General features: G+C 45.9%; 1 protein-coding gene across 8 annotated transcripts in view; it reads left to right on the top strand.

Annotated features, from left to right (window-relative positions):
• Nucleotides 1-22,816, top strand: part of ATF6 (activating transcription factor 6) — a 73,917-nt gene that overhangs the window by 10,069 nt on the left and 41,032 nt on the right. For 4 of the 8 annotated variants that reach the window (XM_086842958.1, XM_086842961.1, XM_086842964.1 and 1 more), the window contains 7 exons: nucleotides 2,902-3,087; nucleotides 3,467-3,558; nucleotides 15,473-15,616; nucleotides 17,337-17,456; nucleotides 18,697-18,796; nucleotides 19,755-19,819; nucleotides 22,321-22,435. In XM_086842958.1, coding sequence (XP_086699084.1) covers nucleotides 2,902-3,087; nucleotides 3,467-3,558; nucleotides 15,473-15,616; nucleotides 17,337-17,456; nucleotides 18,697-18,796; nucleotides 19,755-19,819; nucleotides 22,321-22,435 — 822 coding nt within the window. The remainder of the gene's footprint in view (nucleotides 1-2,901; nucleotides 3,088-3,466; nucleotides 3,559-15,472; nucleotides 15,617-17,336; nucleotides 17,457-18,696; nucleotides 18,797-19,754; nucleotides 19,820-22,320; nucleotides 22,436-22,816) is intronic. The other 4 variants (XM_086842959.1, XM_086842960.1, XM_086842962.1 and 1 more) reach the window with 1 other exon arrangement.

Consider the following 22,816-nt stretch of genomic DNA (forward strand, 5'->3'; position numbering starts at 1 on the left):
TGACATTGTCAATGAGTTCCTCTCCCTCCTGAGTATCAGAGTGACATTGTCAATGGGTTCCTCTCCCTCCTGAGTATCAGAGTGACATTGTCAATGGGTTCCTCTCCCTCCTGAGTATCAAAGAGTGACATTGTCAATGGGTTCCTCTCCCTCCTGAGTATCAAAAGTGACATTGTCAGTGGGTTCCTCTCCCTCCTGAGTATCAAAGAGTGACATTGTCAATGAGTTCCTCTCCCTCCTGAGTATCAGAGTGACATTGTAAATGGGTTCCTCTCCCTCCTGAGTATCAGAGTGACATTGTCAATGGGTTCCTCTCCCTCCTGTGTGTCAAAGTGCTGGAGCAGGGGGCATGTTTGCCTTGGGGCTGGGCCAGCTGTGTAATGCTGATTGCCATACTGCTTCCAGGTTCAGCATTCCCGTTCCACTTCACTCAGCCAGCTCTTCCCATTTCCTGCATCACTTCTAGGTGGGATTGGATTGGGTGTGCAGTTGTGGCAGAGTCCCTAAGATAAGCCAGGCAAGAGCTGGAAGGCTGACCAAGGAGGACCTGAAGCTGTTTACAGATTGTAAATTAAAACAGAATATCTTAAGGACACAAGTACTGGATTTTGTTTAAGCAAGGTTTAAAAATGAGTCAGAAAGTAGTTGGTGTGGCATGGGCTGAAATGCAGGTACTCCACAGAGTACCTGGAATCAGGCTGGGGAGAGCTCATGTTCCTCCCAGCATCTGGAGAACTGTGAGTAAAGTAGAGCAATCTGGATAAAAAATGACACACAAAATGTAGATGGCAGTGTCTGAAACAAGTGGCAGATGTACCTTAGGATGTGCTCCCAGTGCAGAGTCACTGCACTGGTGCTCTAACACCTTATTTTCTTCAGGGAAGCATCTACATTTGCCAGAGGTTCCAGACATGTGATTAAAAGCTGTCCAGTAATGAATAATCCTGAGCAGGTCTGCAGACAAGAATGGATGTAAACAATTTGGTCTTCTCTGAGTTCCTCTTTTTGAAAAGGGGAATGTAACTCCTTGTTTGGAGTTCACAACTTGAGCCAAAGCTGCTGCATGAACTCATTCCTTGTTTTTTCATCTCTGAACAGTTTAAGTGATCCTGGCCCCAAACTGGTGTGTTCTATACACTGCAGCTCTTGGCTAGCCTGAATCTTTTTTTTTTGTCCAGTTTTTATATGTCTGCAGAAGCTTTTTTATGTTAAATGTTGTAGTACTTAAAAAATTCAAGACAAAGCTTAGTGTTAATGAAAATACATTAAAATCTTTTCCTTCTCCACTCTAAAGAGAGTAACTGGAGTAAGTACAAACAGCTTCACTTTCACAGACTTTTGTTGGTGGCAGCAGACTAGACATTTAATAAATGATCTTTATAAAAGCAATTAGACCAACATGGAGGCAACCCAGAACGTTAATGCACTGTAATGTGTTTTCTTCATCTTTGTCACCCAACTGCAGCATCATGAAGAATGATGTCTTCAAACAGCTTGTGGCCACTTTTTGTTAAAAACACCAGTGCCCTAGAACAGTATGCTTACTGTGTGCAGGTAGATACAGGGAGAGAGCTGAAGAGCTGTGGGTAAGGTTCTTTACATAGCCAGACTCAAAATCTGGGTTAGTTAATGTTACTATTCTGTGATTATACTGCTTCCCCAAAATAATACTTCTGGAATAGTTCTTACCTTTTCTTCTTTAATATTCCTTCTCTGAGAGATACAGATTACAGCAGTGCCTGTGGTGGTAGGTACTGAAATATTCAGGTCTGTGTAAGATGGATCATTCAGTTATCTGTCAGTGTAATGGTCATTAAGGCATTTCCAGTTGCAGCTTAATAATGTGCTGGAAATCTGTTCCTAATGAAAAGAGAGTTGCTAATCTGTGAGGGAAAGGAAATCAACAGACTGGTGTTAAAACTTAGGATTTCAAGTAGTTTTGTGTAGTTCTGCAGTATCCATCATTGTTTATCCTTGTCAGCAGCAAGATGATTTCGGTCTGGGTTGTCCCACTCAGTGCAAACCACAAAATGAGTAAGTGGTAAAAGATGATGGAGTGTTCCTGCTTGGGAAAAAAATCAGTCAGGACTGCTGGAGGATGGGGAGGGGTTGCTTTGAGCTGTCCCAGTCTGGTCTTGCAGACTGAATGCCTGCTGGTGGTTAGAGTGAGTTACGTGCTCTCCTGGAGTACATAACTGGTGTGCTGGTTGAGCTTCACCCCGAAGGAATCCAGTTTGTGTGCTCTCAGAGACTGCTCTGTGATGTGAAGTGAAGCACATTTAGTGGGGCAGTCAGGAAACTGAGCCACCCTCCTGAGCTGAATTAGGATGTTAGGGTAGATGCACCCAGAGACTGCATTTAAACTGCTGTGTGAGTGCTTGATACACACAGAATGTGCAATCTGAGGTTAGCAGCACTATTCAAAACCTCAAAAGCTGTGTAGCATAGGTGGAAGAGGTACAGAAATGTGCAATCAGTGTGGAAATAACTTCCAGACAGAACGGGCTGGAAAACCCTAGAAATTTCCTGTTAGGAAAGCAGATTGTAGCCTGTAAAATGGTGCAGGGAGGAGTCAAGGTGAAAGGCATTCTTGGTGCCTTGCAGACCTGAAGAGAGTATTTTCTCTCTTGGTGATTTGATTGATCAAATCAAACTCGAGTGTGTTTGATGGCCCCTGCATACAGAATATTGAGAATACAGAGGGAAACTGAGGCAGCGCAGGACCTGTTTTCCCTCAGGTGTACCGTGATCCCGAGGTGCCTCTGTGCTGGCCATTCCAGCTCACTGGAAGCACAGTGTGGGAAGCTCTCTGTGCAGGCCTTTGCCAAAGCAGAGATTCTGCACGAAACAGAGGCAGGTTTAACTGGAGGGCTGTTGACAGCCTGTGTTTTGTGTGTTCAGGTCAACGTCCTGAGGCGGCAGCAGCGCATGATCAAAAACCGGGAGTCAGCCTTCCAGTCACGCAAGAAAAAGAAGGAATACATGTTGGGACTGGAGGCCAGGCTGGAGGCAGCCCTGCTGGAGAATGAGAAACTCAAGAAAGAAAACAGCACGCTGAAGAGGCAGCTGGATGAAGTGGTATTAGAGGTAAGGGATTGTGATGAAAGTCTGATTTCGTATGAAAACAGTTGTTTAAGTGGAAGGCACTTAACAGAGATGGGGAGATGTTGACTGAAGGACCTTTGAAGATTTCTAGCCCAGCATCCCATTCCAAGCAAGACTTTCACCAACTCTGACACATTATCTGGTAGACTTTTAATTCTTTACTTCATGGTTCTTCTGAATATTTCACTGGATAAAAGTGGAATATAATGTATAAACCAAAGTTTTATTTTTAAATAGTTCGGGAATGTATTCACACGTAATTAGGCAAGTATAAATCAAAAAAGCAAATATAATTTAGTGTACTTGGCTTCTGACATATGTGTACCCCTCTTTTACTCAGTGTCTTCTGTTCTCTCTCTAGAACCAGAAGCTCAAAGTATCATCTCCAAAGAGAAGAACACTGTGTGTGATGGTGATACTGGCCTTTATAATGTTGAATTATGGTCCATTGAGGTAAGCTGCTCAGAAATTCCTGTTTGCCTAGCAAGTTTGCTGTCCTGATATTTTTGTTGGAATCATTAATAACAGCCATTGCTGTGTCTTAAAGCCTTGCACTTGAAATCTGAAATCTGTCCTTTATTCTCCTCCTGCTTAGGGGAACATGCATCTGTATAATGGTTCCATTTTTGGAATCCTCCTGGCAGTAAGAACTAGATCTTGTACATCTCAGTTCTCCTGGTTTGGCATTTTTTTGTTCAGTGCAGCATACAGCAGTTTTTCTGCTCCATTTTTACCTGCAGAGATTAAGAACTCTGTTTAGAATCCTTTTAGGAAAAGAAGTCAGACTTGGGGAGCTGATCTGCTTGCTCATGCCTGTGCTAATTTCAGTAGCTGTGCCTTGAAGCTGCTTTAGTACTCAAAACACTCAGGAAATCCTGCTGTACATTCTGTGCCTTGCAGTCCTGACTGCAGGATGTGTCCAGCTGCAATCTCCCTGCTTACAGAGCCCTTGTCCCAGCTCTGGTGAAGAGGTTGTTCCTTCTCCTTGGTTGGTGGAAGTGGTAATCAGAAACCTCTCCTGTTGGAGCTGTTATCTGTAGGGTGTAGGAGCCAGAGAGCAGCAGGGAAATGCTACATCACCTCCCAGGCACTTTATAAAGAAATCTGTGGAAGAAAGGAGAATAAAAAACCATGCTTCTTGCACATGCCTGTCTGTTTAACTTGGCTTTGGAACATAAAGAGATGGAGCTGTTCACTTTTCAAAAAGGCACAATATTTCAGTAGGATCCCAGTCAGTATTTGTCCTCAGTGCCCCAGTCAAACTGAAGGAATGGGATAAATATGCAGGAAGACTTTGTTTCTGACTGGGGTAGAGTTTTAGAGAGTGATGTTTGTGTTTTTAATATTAGAAAATTTGCTAAAGCTGAAATGACTTCTGAAGTATTTGCACCTGCTGCAAATATCCTTTATCTCAGGAAGTGAAATACAGGTGATAATTTTGCTTTGATGTGGATGATGCTAAGGTAGACCAGTTCTTAGTGTCTTTAGAATTTGTATTGTGATTTTTGACTATCAGGCAGGAAAAATCATCTTCCAAATACTAAGGGATTGATTTGATGTTTAATAAAGCAGATAAAGCAAGAAGAAATCCTTGGATGTCTGACTGTTCCTGGCTGGTACAGTAGCTGAGCATGCCAGAGGAACTGCTGTGCCTGAACCAGGTGGTTTGCATCAGCACTGGATTTAGGCAATGAAGAGAAATGTAATTGCAAATTTGCAAGCATTACTCTTTCTGGGTTGGTTTGGGTTTTTTTCCTCCCTAGAAGAAGAAATGCTCACACTGCAATTAAAATTCTAGGCTGTGTGGTGTGAATGTTTGATTGTGCAATGCTCTTTAGAAGACCCAGAATGTGAGATTTACAGACTGTTTCTGTAGATTTCACTCCTCCCATACACATTTTCTCCCTTTTATAAAGGTGTCACTGAATGGCAGCTCCATGAACACGACAGGATTGCTGTTCTGTTTAGCCCTTCACAACAGAAGCTTCCAATATTTGTGCTTTCTTTCAGTCCCTGCAATTTCTTACAGAAATAAGTAAATTTTTGTGATAATATCCATGCTAACTTACAGTTTAGCAAAAAGCTAAAGTTCAGCAAAACCACTGAATTTTTCCCCCAAATCAGCTAACTGTGGGATCTCTAATTTCCATGCAGTGGTCAGCTGGAAGTAAGTATGTTCTGAAACCTTGTGTTACCATTTTTTCTGTGTAAAAAAATCACTTCCACACCTGAATGGAGCTGTGCCAGCATTTGGGCTCAGGATGTTTTGATCCAAACATATTAGCAGTGAATATTTTGTTACTTAAAACCAATGAACCATTTCAAAGAGAGAGTGACATCCAAAAAAAGCAAAATCACTGGAAATTCACCCCCTGAAATCTGTACCAGATGTTGAAATTTCCTTTTCTGGCCTTGCTGTAAGATGCTTCTTAGGGAGGTGGTGGGTTTTTTTGAAGACTAGAGGTAAAACAAGAGGGCAGAGGTGTAGGTTAGCTGTTTCTGGCAGATCAGAGAAAGCAGGGAAGCAGTTGGGTTGTTTGGGGCTGGGGGTGTGAGGCTGAAGAACAGGCAGTGGACCAGGGAGGGTGCAGTGTTTGGCACTCAGCATCCCACAGAGCAATCCCATCTGCATGGGTGGCTGTGTAGGTACTTCTGGTTTTCCCTCTGCATTCATGGATGTCTGTTGCACTAATTAAGACTAACACATCATTTTTTTAATTGGACTTCAGTCTTGTTGGCCCTGTGTGTGTGGTGAGATGTTTGTGATGTTTCATGGAGGACCCTGGGACTGCTTTCAGCTGTTTTGAGATTGTGGAAAGCAGGCCAGGATGTGGCAGCCCTTGGCAGATAAAATTATTCTGCTGACACATTTTTTCATGCTGACAGATGTGTGGGGATAATCTGTAACGCTGAGCTTGGGAGTTTGGGGCTGGGGTGGAAGTCTGGTAGGGAAGTTGGTCTGTTGACACAAGAAATCTGTTTGGAAATACCAGAAGGAGAGTGCTGCCCAGTCTGCTTAATTACCAGCAAGCTTTCAGAACATCCTTCAGCCCTAGACACAGCACCATGGTATCTCTAAGAAAAGAATGCAAGTCTAATTCGATGTAAATTGAATGCCAGTGTGATGTGAGGATGAGAAAGGGGCTTGTGTGCAGTTTGTGGTCACTCTGCATTAGGTAGAACTCTTTGGATTTGTTGCTGCTTTGTGTTGAAAAGTGAAACTTTCAGTTATTAAAAGCAGAAGTAATTTAGCAGGAATTCTGGTAGTGTTTCTGTTTTATCTGTTTGTTTTATACTGGAAGAAAGGTGCCCAGGAATTTCCCATCTGTGTGTCAGTGAACTATTCTGTAATCTTGGTGGGTTATTTGGATTTGGATTCAACATGTGTAAAAACTTCCTTTTATTATTATTTAAGAGTGATTGGTGAGGTGTGTGGGGGGAGAAGGGTCCGTTTTGGTTCAGTTCATTGCAGAAGTCACTCCCTTGCCCCAGCCTTGCATTCCCTGAGGTGCAAGGGAGGAATTGGCAACCAGCAGTGTTTGCAAAAAAGGCAGTGAGCACACAGGCCCTGGCACTCAGCAGGGCTGGGAGCTGGAACCAGGGCATCTGAGACAGGTGTCCCCAGAGCCAGGTGTCCCCAGAGCCAGGTGTCCCAGAGCCACCAGAGCCAGGTGTCCCCAGGAGCCAGGTGTCCCCAGGAGCCAGGTGTCCCCAGGAGCCAGGTGTCCCCAGAGCCAGGTGTCCCCAGAGCCAGGTGTCCTCAGGAGCCAGGTGTCCCAGGATCCAGGTGTCCCCAGAGCCAGGTGTCCTCAGGAGCCAGGTGTCCCCAGAGCCAGGTGTCCCCAGAGCCAGGTGTCCCCAGGAGCCAGGTGTCCCAGGATCCAGGTGTCTCAGAGCCAGGTGTCCCCAGGAGGTGTCCCTGGGGGCCAGGTGTCCCTGGGGGCCAGGTGTCCCAGGAGCCAGGTGTCCCTGAGCCAGGTGTCCTCAGGAGCCAGGTGTCCTCAGGAGCCAGGTGTCCCAGGATCCAGGTGTCCCCAGAGCCAGGTGTCCCTAGATCCAGGTGTCCCTAGATCCAGGTGTCCCCAGGATCCAGGTGTCCCTGGAGCCAGGTGTCCCCAGAGCCAGGTGTCCCCAGAGCCAGGTGTCCCCAGGAGCCAGGTGTCCCCAGAGCCAGGTGTCCCCAGAGCCAGGTGTCCCTGAGCCAGGTGTCCTCAGGAGCCAGGTGTCCCCAGAGCCAGGTGTCCCAGTGCCAGGTGTCCCCAGAGCCAGGTGTCCCCAGAGCCAGGTGTCCCCAGGAGCCAGGTGTCCCCAGAGCCAGGTGTCCCTGAGCCAAGTGTCCTCAGGAGCCAGGTGTCCCCAGAGCCAGGTGTCCCCAGAGCCAGGTGTCCCCAGAGCCAGGTGTCCCCAGAGCCACCAGAGCCAGGTGTCCCCAGAGCCAGGTGTCCCCAGAGCCAGGTGTCCCTGAGCCAGGTGTCCCAGAGCCACGTGTCCTCAGAGCCAGGTGTCCCCACAGCCACCAGAGCCAGGTGTCCCAGAGCCAGGTGTCCCAGAGCCAGGTGTCCCCAGAGCCACCAGAGCCAGGTGTCCCCAGAGCCAGGTGTCCCAGAGCCAGGTGTCCCAGAGCCAGGTGTCCCTGAGCCAGGTGTCCCTGAGCCAGGCTCTCCTCCATGTGTGCTCTCTCTCCCACTCCCAGCTGGCAGGGCATGCCTGAGCCATGGCAGTAATTAGCTAATTAGCTGTGCTGGTTTTTTAGCACTGGTCATTTTCAAATGATTGCAGTTGCTCCATGCCTTTTTCTCCTTCTTTGATTTCCACGTTTGTGTTGGACTGTGCCTTAGAGTAAACAGATCTGAAAATGTGTTAAACAAGCATAAACAGGGCTGAAACAAATGGCACAAACCAAGCACATGTTCTAGTCTAAACAATCCATGTATTTATTTTGGGAATATTTTGATTTTGGTTCTCTGCCATGTTCTCATTTGAATATAAATTGCCTTTTATGTTTGTTTTTGTTTTTTTAACACAAGTCCTACATGTGATAGTAAAGTATTTGCAGGAAAATAACCCAAGTTGTGTAAAAAGCAGGGAAAGGAGAACAATCACAGAAGATGCAAAGGATAAATTTTCTGCATCTCCTCTTGGGACAGCAGCAGCAAAGCATGTAAGCCAGGTATTTGCTGGTGGTGTGGCATTATCTTTCTGCCTATAAAAAGTGTTAACTAGTTATTTTTTTATCCATAATCAGTCTGCATAAGCTTACATGGATGGTGGTTGTCACCTAGCAGCAGTCTTGGAGCATTTATTTAGATGTCAGCCAGCCCAGAATGTGTCCCAACTACCACTTCAGCAATGCAGTGGACAGAAAACAAAGAAAAATATGAAGTTGGAGGGAGGAAAGGCAGATTTTCAAAGAGATTGGAGCAGGAGGTTTGAGAGGGTGGTGTGATACTGCTTTTTTAACATTATTATTAGTAATTGTGTGTTCTCTTACAAGTTGGCCACCTCTGTGTGGCTGGAAGCCCTTTCCATCAGGAAGCCAGACGTGGTGATGTGCAGAAAGCTGTGTTTGTGGTGGAGGATGAGTGAGGTGGTGATTGATGGAGCTCAGTGCAGCTGCTGCTGCTGCTCCAAAGCCTCCTGTGACCTCGAGCAGCTGCACTAGAAAGGTTGGCCTTTAGCAGAGACTCCACTGCAGCCCCTCTCAGGGCTGTCCTCATGGACTTTCCTCTGCTTTCCAGGACTGTCCTGGAAACTGAAGAATCTGTTAAAAGTTTAGATCCACTGAGCAGTTGCAAATAAAGACACTGGCCTGGCTGGCTGAGAAGTGTGATTTGTCTGCTGTTGTCATAGCCTACAGCAAATGAAGCAGCAGTTATTTTTGACTCCTGAAAGACTTAGGGGTGTGTCTCATTTCTTAAATTGGTAGCAAAAACCAGGAAAAAAATCCCAGAAGTGCTAAGATTAATAATCTTTTACTAAAAATTAGAGGAAATTGGCCAAGGATTGTTCAGCTTGCAAGCTACCATGACCTTCTGCTTGTAAGGATAAAGCAATGAAAACACAAGTCTTTGATAGCAGTGCCCAGATTATCATCCCAGCTGGTGTGCAGGATGGCAGTCAGCTCTGCTGGGGTTTGCTGAGCTCCTGGAGCATGCAGGATTTGGGCTGCTGACAGCAGCATCCATTGAGCCTGTGCTGGTGTCTGTCACTGGAGCTGAGCAGTCTCTTGGGGTGGGGAGAGCAGGGTTGTTCTGGGGCCTGCTGCATTCTGCAGTGTTCCTGTGCACCTTTGCTCCTGCTTGAGACTTTATCCTGGACTCCTCAGTTAGAGAAACAGAGCCATCTCAGGGCCAGCAGGAGCGTAGGGATACCTCAGGGATGGGATGTTGGGAAGTTATGGAGTAGTGCCAGCAGGGAGCATTTCCTGTGTGGGCAGAGGAGCCGCTCTCGTTCCCAGCACAAGTGCTGTGTTGCTGCAGAGGCGTGGGAGCTGTGTGCTCTGAGCTGGGTCTCTCAGTGCACATCCCACCAGCAGCCAGGCCAAGGTCCTGCTGTGCCCTGGAGCCACCCTGTGCTGCCCTGGCAGGTACCCCAGGCACTGATGTGGCATGTTCAGAAGCATCCCAAGTGTCCCTGGGTGGACTGAGGCCACGTGTCCAACACGAAGGGCAGTGACCAGCAGCTCAAACTCAGCATTATTTTGCCTTCCCAGACTCTGTGTGTGCTCCTTCCTGCCTCCACTCCAGAGCAGAGTGGGACAGGTTGGTTGGAACCACCCATGGCTTGCAGCAGGAGTGGAAGAGGAGCTCCCAAACTTGCAGTGACTGCCTGAAGCATCTCTAGGAGGTGTTCTGAGAGCAGAGATCGTGGGCTGTACTTCAGGGTCAGTTTCTTTTTCTCAGTTCATCCAGTCCTGGGCTTTCTTTGCACTCTGTAAAGGATAGAAAAGGATTTGTTTTCTGCTTTTTGTGAGCCTCAGTGGCCTCCCATGTGTCTTCAGGAGGTTGGTAGGCTGAAATGTGATGTACAGTAAGCCTACATACAAATGATGACAGCCAAATGCCTGTGAATTTCTTACACACTAGTAGGGAGGAGAAATGTGAAGAAAAAGCTGTGAGATGAGTGCAAGAAGCATGGAACAGAGTCGTGGTAGCCAGGTCCAGGTTTCTGGCTGCCAGGGAAAGATGAAACCCTCTGGGTGTTTCAGCAGAAGCGTCAGGAGACATTTGAGGCTCTTAACACTTGTAGTACAGGAAACTCAATGTAATGTTTGTGACACTGAAAGAACACGTTTCAGGGCTGAGCTGAGTGTACATTTGTGTTGGAGATGGCCCAAGGATATAAAATTGCTTCTGCAGCACACCTTTGGTCTTGTGTTGTAGTTCCCTCCTGAAGACAGAGGGGGAAATCAAAAGAAGAAGGACAGGCTCAGTGAATGGGACATGGGTCTAGGTTCCAGAGCTTTTAATTCCTCTCTTGACAGGTTGAATAAAATTTGGCACCTTTGGTTTTCTTACAAGCTAAGCTGTGGGAGCAGGAAGGGATTCCTTCCTCTCTCCTCTGCTGATCACAGCCACAAGCTTTGGCAATAAAGGCTGGATAATGGTACAGAGTTTTCCAAGCAAAAAAAAAGTGCTCTGGGTGTCAGTATTTGCTTTCTTCCCTTCTTTTCCAGAGGCTTAATTAAAAATAAATTGCTATTTGAAGCATGCAAAACACACCAAAAACTCCATTCAGGGTTGCTTTCCTCCTGTTCCCCTGCAGAGGAAGGAGGCTGGGCTGCTCTCTCCAGCCCAGCACTCAGAGCTCTGGAGCAGCCCTGAGGAGAAGGCAGAGCCTTGCTGTCAGCAGATGGTGGAATAGAAACGAGAAATACTTTCCAGAGAGTGTCTGGCACTATGGCAGCCTTGTCTGGAATCAGTTAGGAAGAGGACAAGGTCTTTGGTTGGTGTCTCCTTGCAGTGTCAACTTTAGCTTGTTGGAAAGTGCCCAGCTCATACTCAGAGATGGTTCTGTCCCCAGAAAACTCTTTGTTATGATATCACTGTTGGCTTTCGTCTGCAAATTACTGTACAACTTAAATGTCAGGATTCAAAACTTGAAGTGCACAGGATTTCTTCAGCCAGAAGCACAAATGAAATTTAGTTTGGTCTCCTGGCGAGACTTGCTTTCCCATTTATCAAACTGACATTCAAACCAAAGAAGTGAAAATACAGCTAAAATATCAGGTGCTGTTGAATGCCTGGAGGAGCCATGGCAGGAGTGCTGCTTTTCTTTCCCTCTTGTAATCAAATTTATCTACACTTCTGAACAAACATCTGCGTGGAGTATTTAGTGGTTCTTTCTTTTTTCCCTTGGATCTGGTTTTGCATCTGCAGCAAGCTGAGAGCTCAGCCAGCTTGGGCTGGGTGTTTGTGGCTGGTGAAAACCCTTTCATGCTCACGGGCTCTGGGCTGTCCAAATGCAGGCTCTCAAACCTTGCTGGGCACCCCAGGTGTGTGAGTGAGCCAAACAGGAAAGATTCCAGCTTCCAAAAGACTGCCCTGCCCAGTAAAGCCAGTTCTCAGCTTCAGGCTTTTCTGACTTTTGATGTGGGGCAGCAGCTCAGTTCCCACCAATAGCAGGACTTGCACAGGGCAGGTATGCCAAAGTCCTCTGCCTTTTCCAACCTCTCATCTTGTAGCTCAGCAGGATGAAAAAACTGTCTGTGCTTTTGCCATCTGTCATATTAAACCAGTTCTTAAACCAACTGTTGATACCTTAGTTGAAAATGCTGTTTTTCTGAAGCTTTCCTCCCTCTGAATGGGATCTCCTGCCTTTCTTTTTCACATTTTCTGGCCTCTTCTGCCTGATGTTGATATTTACTTCCTCTCCAGTGTCATGGTGCTGGGATCTGTCCTGTAGACCCTTCCTGTTGCTGCTTCTATCGTTGCTGTTCTGCCTGGTGCTTGTGAAGCCCAGCAGATGTTTCCAGATGCTGCTCTGCAGGACGGGTCCATCCCCATCCCAGCTGCTTTGAGGGCTTCCTTGCTCCTAAGTCATGCTTTTCCCCTTTCATTTGAGATGAAGGAGGAATATTCCTGATACCCTGTCTCAGCCCCTCCGGTAGCCACGTGGCAGGGAAAGGGCACAGACCATTACCTGCACATCCCCTCCTGTTTGCTTCCTGAAGATGGAGCCCTGTTTATGGACAGACTTCACTGGAGTTCCCCCTGGGGAGAGGGGGAGAAACCACACAACAGAACAACAACCTCTTCTGTTCCCATGGGGAAACACTAACAAAACTCCCCAAGTAATTAGAAAGGTGGAAGTGGGGCAGAATTTCAATTTGTGGGGTTTTTCCTTATCCAGAAGTAAAATTATTTTGGTTTTGGGTCATGGCCACAAACCAGAGGAGTAACAAAGGGGATTTTTAAGTTTATTTTTTTTCAGACATATCTGAGACATTGAGAAGGAATAATCATTTCCAATGGCCTAGAAAAAGAATGGGCAAGGGGGAGTGCAAAAGTGGCCCATAGAGCAGGAATTGCTGCTAGCCCTGCTTCAAAAGAAAAATAACAATCCTGCTGAAGGAAAGGGCATTGGAAAAAACACCCTGATACCATATTTTGTTCTTGACTTTGTGTTCACGTTGTCAGAAGTGAGTGCCATGGTTTATGCCTGTAAGGATGGCAGAACATTTTCTGTTCACTTTCTTCTTTGTCTCTTGCTGCTGAAGGTATCTTCTTTCAGGTTGAAAACATCCCATGCTCAGCTGATTTTTGATGAAAAGATAAAGGTGTTTTACGCTTGAGGGAAAATAAACATCTCTTCTAAAGCTGATGCAATAAAGTGAGGTGTGTGTGGTTCAGAATGGGTGTGTAGCTGAAAGAACTAAATCACAAAAAGGAAGATGGGCTTTGATTGTAGAGCAGCGTGGGTCTTTCTCCTTGGTTTGGGTTTGTCTCTATGGTTCAGAGTTCAGGGTGAGCTGCAGTGGGAATGAATTGGATGTGACACTTCACCTCCCCAGGCTGGAGCCTGAATTTACAAGAGCTGCTTTTGCAGAAGGAGACAAATAGGAAGGAAGATGCAGCTCAGAAAAAATGCAATTTGTCGCAGTTCCTCTGCTTAGATTTTTTCTCAGCCTTAACTAACTAGTTACATGGAAAGCTTCTCTGGTTCCATGTGTCATTTTGAATGGGAAAGGAGAGAGGTAGGATAGGCTAAAACACCAGATCCAGGGGTCCAGCAGCACACTGGGTGGCTGATACACTTCAGGCAGAGGAGAAAGGATTTGCAGGAGAGTTAACAGCTTTCAGATCTTGTGAGGGATCTTCTTGGTCTCATGAATTAGGTACCATGTAGTTCTGGCTGTCATGACTCCAGGTGAAGTACAGGAAGGGCATTTCACAGGTGAGGGGCTTCCAGCAGGAGTGTGAGGCATCCATTTAAATATCAGCCTTAGTCTGGAGCTCTGATTCTTGGGCTGACACACTGCCAGTTGTGCTGATGCTTTCATTGGCAGAGAAGAAATGTGATCTCATGAAACCTACTAGGTAGTGGAGATTGTTTCTGTAAAATTGGATGGGCCTGGTGTTGCCTGATAGGAGGTTGTGAATAAACCACCCAGCTTTCCAGGCAGTGGAAGCAGTGAGACATTTGGACACCAATGTTCACGGGCAGTAAGGAAGCTGTAAGTGCTTTTCTGCCCTTTGGCACAAGTGAAAGCAGAGCCTGGAGCATTTCTGCTGCCCTTGCTCCCTGCTGCTGCCCAGAAACCTGGAGGAGAGGAGGCACTCAAAGCATCATCAGCTGGATCTAGGATTGTCCTTCTCCTGTGGTTCAGAACACGACACAGTTGCTCACAGGGACACCTGGGTTACCACTGATAGGAGTGCAGAAGTGTTGGCAAAAGAGAGGGGATTTCTGGGCAATGCTGGCTGCCTTCTGCTTAGCTGTGGAGTATTTAATCTGCCCTCCTTGCTAGGTTTTGCCTGTCTCTGTTTGTATTTGTTGCCTGTTGCAAAGTGATGCTGTGTAAAACAGGAAATCCTCCCTTGCAGAGTTTATGCTGTGCAGCACAGGAGGAGGGGGCATGAGTTAAAATCCACCCTGTGAACTGATCAGCAGGAATGGCAGAGACCTTGTGGGTGTGCTGGGGGCTTGTTGCATTTTTATGTTTTGCCCCTGTTGCTGCTGGTGGTGCTGTGCTGTTGTCAGCCAGGAAGGTTAGGATTTGGGTTTGTAAACATGCACATTTCAGGAAGCAGCCGTGTTATGAAAGAGGAAATGCAGCTTTTGCTCATTCTTTTGGAGAGGAGAAATGGAAGTGTTGCTTCTGTGCTTTGGAGAGTTCTCCCCTGTAGCTCACCCTTCTGAGGATGCAGGTGTGGCACAGCCGTGGTGGGGCTGTGCTTGCAGCTCACACGTGCAGGGCTGCTCCTCTGGGCATGCAGGGATGCATGCTGTCCCCCTGTGCATGCAGGGATGCACGCTGCTCTCTGTGCATGCAGGGATGCACACTGCTCTCTGGGCATGCAGGGATGCATGCTGTCCCCCTGTGCATGCAGGGATGCATGCTGTCCCCCTGTGCATGCAGGGATGCATGCTGTCCCCCTGGGCATGCAGGGATGCATGCTGTCCCTCTGGGCATGCAGGGATGCACACTGCTCTCTGTGCATGCAGGGATGCATGCTGTCCCCCTGTGCATGCAGGGATGCACACTGCTCTCTGTGCATGCAGGGATGCACGCTGCTCTCTGGGCATGCAGGGATGCATGCTGTCCCCCTGTGCTGCATGGCTGTGCAGCCTCCCAGCCCGCAGCAGGACAGGCTGTCTGGCACCATGGCCTGCTGCCCTGCCACTGCTCCACATCCCAGCAGAACTGAACATATTTAGGTTTGTGTACAGTCCTGGTGGATGTCTGGCATAACATTCCCGCCTTGCAGCTGCATGGAATTTGATAGCTAAGTTTTCCTTACATGCTGTATCCATATAAACCATGTAAATTGTACTTTGAGGCTGATGAAAGTTAAAGTTTAGGAGTGCTTTGATTTGATTGTAGATAATTTTCTTGTCCCTGTAGACCTGGGTTACAAGCAGAGTAGTTTCAGCAGATGAAGCTTGTGTGAGGGAATGTGAAAACTGGAGCATCAGAATCCTTCAAACAATTAAAACTGATGAAGAAAACAGAAATGCTCTTCTGACTTCTGCTGCTTTGAACAATGATATTATAGTGACACATCAGTTTTGTACAGGAGATGTGATGTGAACCTTATCCATGTGACACAACAGCAGCCAGAACCTTCTCCCCCTGGGTGTTTAATGCCTTACAGAAAAGTGCCTTGCAGACCCCTCATTTTGCTGTGCTTCTCACGTTTTCCAGTGTATTTGAAAAGGATCCCAATGGAGCAGATTCCAGTGTGAGTTCCAACCACCGGACCAGAAATCTTCTGGAGTTCTCAGCTGGCCAGGAGTCCAGCTCAGCTCAGGAGGTACCTGAGGGCATCATTTCCGAGAAGAGCGATAGGTGAGATCAAAACCTGTTGCATATTTTGGGTGGCAGAGGGCAGTGGTGCTCTCAGCCCTCACTGCCTTGCTCACCTTTTACAGTGCTCTTGCTGTTTTTACAGGGTACCTGAGCTCTAAACACAGGGTTTTGAAAACTGCTCAGTTTTGCTTTTCAAATGAATGTGGTGTTTTATCTTCCAGAGGTAGCAGAGCTTCAGCAGTGTACCTGTGTCTGTGCTGCACAGTGTTGGGGAGGAGAGCACATCCACAAGTGCTTGTCACCAAGGCCTTCAGCACCTTCTTCATTTCAGCTCTTTGCTTTTCTCCTCTGATCTGTATTTCAGCTTGCATAGTTGTGATGTTTGTCATGCTGTCTCTCTCTTCTTACTTTTTAAGCTGGAGTTTTTATTTTCTTAGTTGCTCGAGAGACGACTGGGGAAGTTCACGACTAAGAACAGGCTCTGAACTTAGCAGTGTCTTTTTCATTTAAAAAAGTCCATCTGAGTCCATCCCTGTGCTTACCCATTATTTAATTAAATACTGACTTGCAGGCTTCCTAGATCTCCAGCATGCAGTACATAAGTGAACATATAATTGCCTCCAGATTGAAGTCTGGCTAGTACAGCTCATGTTTTCCCCTTACAAGATTTATCCTATTAGACTGTCCCTTTCCAGTGGAGTGTTTTGGCTGGTTGAACAAAGCCAGGCACAGATGTGCAGAAAGCCCTAATGTATTTTGCCATGCAGAAAGAAGGCAATAAATCAGGAGCATTTTAAGGCTGTAGCCATGGTGAGGGCTTTGTGTCCTACGTGGTGCATTTCAGACCTGTGGGACAGAAGAGGGGAGTGGTTCTCTTAGGAGGATGTGCTCGTGCCTGTGCCTCCTCTTCTTTCACTCTTTCACCCTGGGTTTGGCAAGCTGTGAGCTTTTCCTGCATACTCTTTATCAGTCCTAGATGCAGTGGAGAGGAGGAGCAGACAGGAAGTTGGAGGGAAAGCTGGGAAAGGGAGGGGACTATGAATAAGGCTTTCATGAGCCCTTATACCTGATTTTTCAGAAAGAAGTTGAGGTTCAGGAGCTACAAGTCTGTCAAAACCAAGAGGACTAAAGCTGTTACATTGAAAACCTGTCAGGAGAGAAACCTGCATTAGGTATTTGGTGATAAATTGTTAACCCCTCAGGAACTGCTGAGGGTGTTATGGATTTTTGTACTGAGAAATACGTGCTCCTTTTCACATTTTACCAAAACCAAGCTAGATTCTGGAGACAGAGATGTAAATCCTCTCCACTCAGCCACAGTTTGTGGCTGCTCAATTGTCATGTAGCTTATGGTCTTTCTATCTGCATGGTTTTAGTGGATAATAAATTTAGTATTTCTGGAGCAAGTCTTGCACAGCTCTGGAATAAAAAAGGAAGTTGTGTCTGCAGAGATTGCATAGTTTGCATACCACGAGGAATATTTTACAGACTACATATTCTATCAATATCTGACCTTCTTGGGAAGAGATCCAACATCTGCTGATGCTCATCTGTCTGCCCTGCACTGAGAGCTGTCAGCCCTCCTTGAGGGATTGACTGACAACATTGGATGTTTGATAGGAATGGTTACTTCCCTGTTTCAGAGCTCTCACGGGAGCAGCTGTGACATTCATGGCTCTGCTGGTGTCAGTGCTCATTCTTTGGCTTTGGTCAAAGTTATTTTAGGGATTTCTTGATGTGGTTTGTTGATTTTTCCCAGGTATGAGCGTTCTGTGTCTGACAACAAAGCACTAATGATAGTCTCAGAAGAACCACTGTTATATATTTCACCCCCAGCACCCCCCTGCCGGCCCCTGATCAACAGGACAGAGTCACTGAGGTGAGCAAACAGCCAAAATGTTGTGAGCATTTCAAGTTTGTTAGGAGTTGGTCCATCAGCTCTGTGTTGCTGCTGTGAGTGATGCTGCTGTCCAGCCACGGTGTTCATCCAGTACATGGCCAGTGTCTGCCCTGTCCAGTGCCTGCTGTCATAAGGACAGATCCACTTGGATCTTTGTCATCTTTCCATGGATTCAGTAATGATTTGCACCACTCTCTTTTCAAACTGGTCATTTGCAATAACTCAATAACAATTTTCTGATTGTCTGGGGGGTTTTCACGACTTAAAATAGAAATCACTTCATGTGTAGAAATGTTAATGGAATGGAAATCAGGTCCAGCTAAAAGCCTTTCCCAAGAGAGTTGAGATGATAAGAGATAAATCTTCTATCTCTTCTGTTCTTCAGCTTCTGATAGAAGCAGGCTGAACCTGACATTGCAGGTGTTCTTTGTTCACTGTTAGAACTCTAACACCTGCCTCCACTTTTTCCATAAATACTGACCTTATCTCCATTCTCTTTGTCTGTTCTTTCTCTCAGATTTATTTGCCATAATTTGCCCTTAACCAATAATTTGTCTTGAATTGATCAGCTTTTGATTTTAAATTTCAGTAGTCCTTCCAGTAATTTCAAAATTACTGTTCATTGGGCAAAAGAAAGGGCTATCTACTATTTGTGGGAACACCTGTGAATCTAATACTTTATAGAAAAATCTTAAAATAGTATTTTCTTCCTGAGTTATTAAAAAGAAGCAATCATAAGGTGAGATAATAGTAATCTTCAGTGTCTCTGATGTTTTGTAGTGGATACCTAGAACAGAGGCTAGACAAGATTGAGAGAGTAAAAGCAGGTATTTATTAAAGGCCTTCAATAGATACACCTTGGTCCACCCAGGGGCTACACCCAAAATGGAGCACAAGTTTTCACACTTCTCTAAGTTTGGTCCATTTGCATATTGGGGGTTAATCTTGCAGGTAATGAAGTCATTTTCCCCAAGTTTGCTCCCCCAACTCACTTTTACATTTCTCAGGGCCTGAGGCAGTGAGGTGTCCTTGGTTCTCAGGCCTGGAGAGGAATTTTGTCTGGTCACAGTGTGAATGTGTTAGAGTTCCACACTAAAGAACTGCAGGATTACAAATCTATGAAAACCACAAAATCCCAGGGCATCTGTCTGGCAGCTGCAGTGCAGTGTGGCCCTGGTGGCAGTGCTGTTTGCAGTCTGTGCTGACTCTGGTTTCCTAGGCTGACCCACGAGCTGCGAGGATGGGTGCACAGGCACGAGGTGCAGCGGACGCGCTCCCGGCGGCTCAGCAACAGCCAGCAGCGAGCTCGAGTGCCACAGGTGTGCCCTGCCCTGTCCTGCTCATCCCTGCCCATCCCTGCCCTGCCCATCCCTGCCCTGCCACCACAGATCTGTGCCCTGAACAGCCTCCCTCCCTCCTGTGCCCTGGGAGCCAGCAGTGCCATCCTGCCTGTGCTCAGGGCAGCCACCACTGCCCCTTCTAAACTGCCCTGTTTGCTCGATTGTTGCATTGTCAGAGCTGTTCTTCCATCCCTGCTCGTGGATTCAGGGTCTTGAATTTTTAACAGCCATCAAAATATGTTCAGCATTTCCTAACATGAAATCAGTCATTATCCTTTTTATGGCTTCTCTGTAAGGATAAGCAATTACTGGGGAGAAATACAACCTACAGCACACTCATCTGACTCACTGTTAAGGGCCACAGCTGATTGCTTTGGTTGAAATATTTCTATTGTTTAAATTTTTCCTAGAGGGGTTATTTTCTTTTGTAAGACTACAGAATTATCAGACTTGTGCTCACATTTCCCACATTTTAAAATCTCTTTTATCTACATGGTATACTGGTATAAAGGCTGAAATTAAGACAAGGAATTTTTTAAGTATTTAATCGGTTAGACATAGTAACAGCTTTAAAAGGAATTCAGCATTACAATGTGGGAAATACTGGAATTTTCTAGAGAAGTGTGTATTAAACTTAGATCCTTCTCACTGGTCTCCAGAGCAGAATGGTAAAATATTTAGAAACATTGTCTCTAGTGCCAAGCTCCCTTTCTTGTCTCTGAATGTTGACTTCAAATGTGGCTGTATTAAAATCTTGCTGGTTTTGTTGTTCCAGCTTGATGACTGCCCATTTCAGGTTCTCATTTCAGTGGAAATGTGCATGTTTCTGTGCAGGGCTGACCTCTGCCCCCCACTCTGTGTGTTGTAGGGCAAACCAAGGGAATTATTGCTTATGGGCTCCACTTTGTGACACCTTTTCTTTCTCCCCCTTTTTCAGAGCTCCCTCAGTGACAAAGCAGATTCCCAGCTAATGGCCATGCCTTACACAGACACCAGTCTCAGGTAATGCAGAACAGCTCTTTTGTTATTGCTTTCTACTGAATAACCTACTTTTTCACCAACAGCTGGTAAAGAATGCCCATTTTCATCATCTCAGGGTTCTTAAGCCAAATACAGCTACTTTTCTTGGCCTGATTCTGTCCCTTAGCAAATAACTGCTTCTAATTATTTATATTACACTTAAAGTAACCCTGGTATTGCAGCTCCACTCTTCCAGGGCCTTTCTAGCCATGAATTTTAAGAAAATCCTTGCTTTGCTCTCCAGAATCCCCTTCTAAGCAGATTTGAATATTTAGGGAAGAACAGGGGGAGCTGGCTTTGGATTCTCTGTGAGTCTCTCATTGTCTTCAAGAGTTAGAGCCATTATAGCTAGCACCAAATTATGATGATGAGCCTGAAGTACCATTGTGTCTCATTTGCATCCTTTGTGTCCATCTGCTGACTTTGCTGATTATTGGAGCACGTTAATGCAGAGTTTCCTGGTGTCCCCTGCTCATGGCTGTCCTGTCCCCCTTCCCTGGTGACAGCAAGCACTGCACAGAAGAGATCTAGGAAACAAAATTTCTCTCTCCTGATCTCTGTGTGACACTGTTCAGGAGGCTGTCTGCTTTGAGGTGCCAGAGAGGAGTGTAAGAGCAGAATGGAGAACAGAGGGGACTTTTGGTGAGAGCAGCACCTGAAGTGGTGCTGTGGGGAGTAACAGCTGTGCACTCTCTGTTTGCATTGCTGCTTTGAAAGCAGCATCAGCCTGGGGGAGAAGAGCAAGCTGCAGACAGAAAACAGGCTGTCAGATTTTGGTTCATCTTAACTTACAAGGGAAAAAAGAAATAAAAAGCTTTTTGAGTTCTGCAGGCAGATGAAGGATAGCTGTTTTAACTGAACACTCATGAACAAGCCTCATGCCATAAGGCAGTTTAATGTACATGCTTGAATTACTCTTGAAAAAAAATTATCTGGATTATTGGAAACAGTGTGCAACATCATGCAACTCTGCATGGAATAATCTGTTGTGCTCTGAAGGAAGTGAGATTTTTTGGGCTGTTTTTTTCAGATTAATGATGTTTACATGAAAAGCAGCAGTGAGTCATGGCAGCTGCATGCTGAGCCTGTCCTGGAGCTGCTAAGAACATAGAACAGATTTCCAGTTCCTCCCAGAGCCACCAGCTATTAGGTGCTCCATGAAATCATAGAATCACGGAGCAGTTTAGGCTGTAAAGGACCTCTGGAATCTCTAGCCCAGCTCCATCTCAGGAGGGGCTTGCTGGGCCTGGCTGTTTCCATGAGTGAGTAATCCAGCTCAGATGAGCTTTGTTTCCTGTGTGAGAAGGATGGGAGCCCATTCCCCTGGTGCAGAGCTCCAGAAGGGGGTGTCTAGAGAAGAGCTGCCTGCTCCTGGGCCTGCAGGATTTACACCCCCAGGCCCATGGGAAGGCAGCTGACTCTGGTCTAGCAGTGACAGCCTGCTATTACTGCTGCTGGAGAAAATCTCTTGATGATAGATTTGTTCCTTGTTATATTTTAGAAACACACTAAAATAATCTCAGTTAGCCCCCCTAGTTCAAAACCTGTGTGAGCAGAAGACAGCTGGGGAGGGGAGGTGCACAAACACAAACACACAGTGTGCTGTTAAAGTGGAGGACATGAAAATGGTCCAGCTAATGGTTTCCCTGAGTACAGCTTTCCAGTGTGATTAAACAAGATACTTAGGAATGGGCTTGGGGAAGTATAAATGATAGCAGTGTATGCTAGGAATTTCTCACCTTTCCAAGATAAACAGTGGATAAGTACCATGATTGTAGGATTTGCCAGTGTTTTGGTTTGGAATGGTTTAGAGCATCTTTTCCTTGTGTCTCATATGTGTAAGATGAGAACCGTGGAAAGATAAGCCAGAATTATGTGAATAACTTAGTTTTGCTCCTCTGTCTAAATTGAAAATCAAGGGCAAAACCTTTGAGTTGACCAGGGCAAAAATCTTTGAGTTGACCAGAGGACACAGCAGGGGAAAAAAAAAAAAAGGTGGGTGAGAAGGAAGGTGAATTTGTCATTTGACAGTAAATTAAAAGCTCTGTTTATGCTTAACTTTGCACTTCTTTCAATTTCAGTGGTTTGGATTCTTAGCAGTTAAAGAAAATTATTAAATTATTAAATGGTTTGATATTTTATTTCAGAATGACATTGTATCCTTAAATTTATTTTCAGAAGTCATCACAATTTTTCAGACACTTGATATTGAAACTTTTTTCCCTGTTGAGCTAGCAAACAGGATTTTGCTGGCCTCAGAAGCATGAACAAAAACAAATCTGGAAAACTTGGCCACAGTAAGACCTCTGCAGCACCTTGAACTTTCAAAAATTACTGGGTAGTTTCGTTGTCTTCACCTGTGTTCTGTGCTCCTCTTGCTGCTCTCAGTGGATGAAGAGCTGCAGTTCCTTTAAAAAGCAGGTCTGCTCACTGAAATTAACTGTCTGGTCTGAGATAATTACCTTTGCCCTTCTTTATTTCAGCAGGAGCTCAGGGAATGAGCTGCAGGTGTATTATGCCTCTCCCAGGAGCTATCAGGACTTCTTTGAAGCAATTCACCGAAGGGAGGACACGTTCTATGTGGTGTCATTCCGCAGGGTAAGATGAGGAATATCTTCTGATATTGGCCTTTCACCCGTGTCCCCAAGGCTGCTTCTGGCAGAGGCACCAAAGATGACTTAGTCATCATTGAAGATAAATCTGTTCCTTCTGAAATGATGCTTCACTGTCCTTTACAGCATCATGGCCAGATCGTGGTCTTTGCAAAACATGAAATTAGATGTGCCCATCATGCTGGGAATGGAAAGAACTTTGCAGAAACTTTGTAGTGCCAGGACAAGACAGCCCAAAATTGCATGAACCCCGTGGTTAAACACACCTAATTAGAGCTACCTAATGGGGGTACAAACCTTCTGTGCTTCTGGGTATAGGAGCAAATGGACCCTCTGCATCAGTTATTACTGTTAACAGAGTTTCTAT

The sequence above is a fragment of the Cyanistes caeruleus genome, chromosome 9 (genome assembly GCF_971803275.1).
Source record: "Cyanistes caeruleus chromosome 9, bCyaCae1.hap1.1, whole genome shotgun sequence".
Lineage (NCBI taxonomy): Eukaryota > Metazoa > Chordata > Aves > Passeriformes > Paridae > Cyanistes > Cyanistes caeruleus.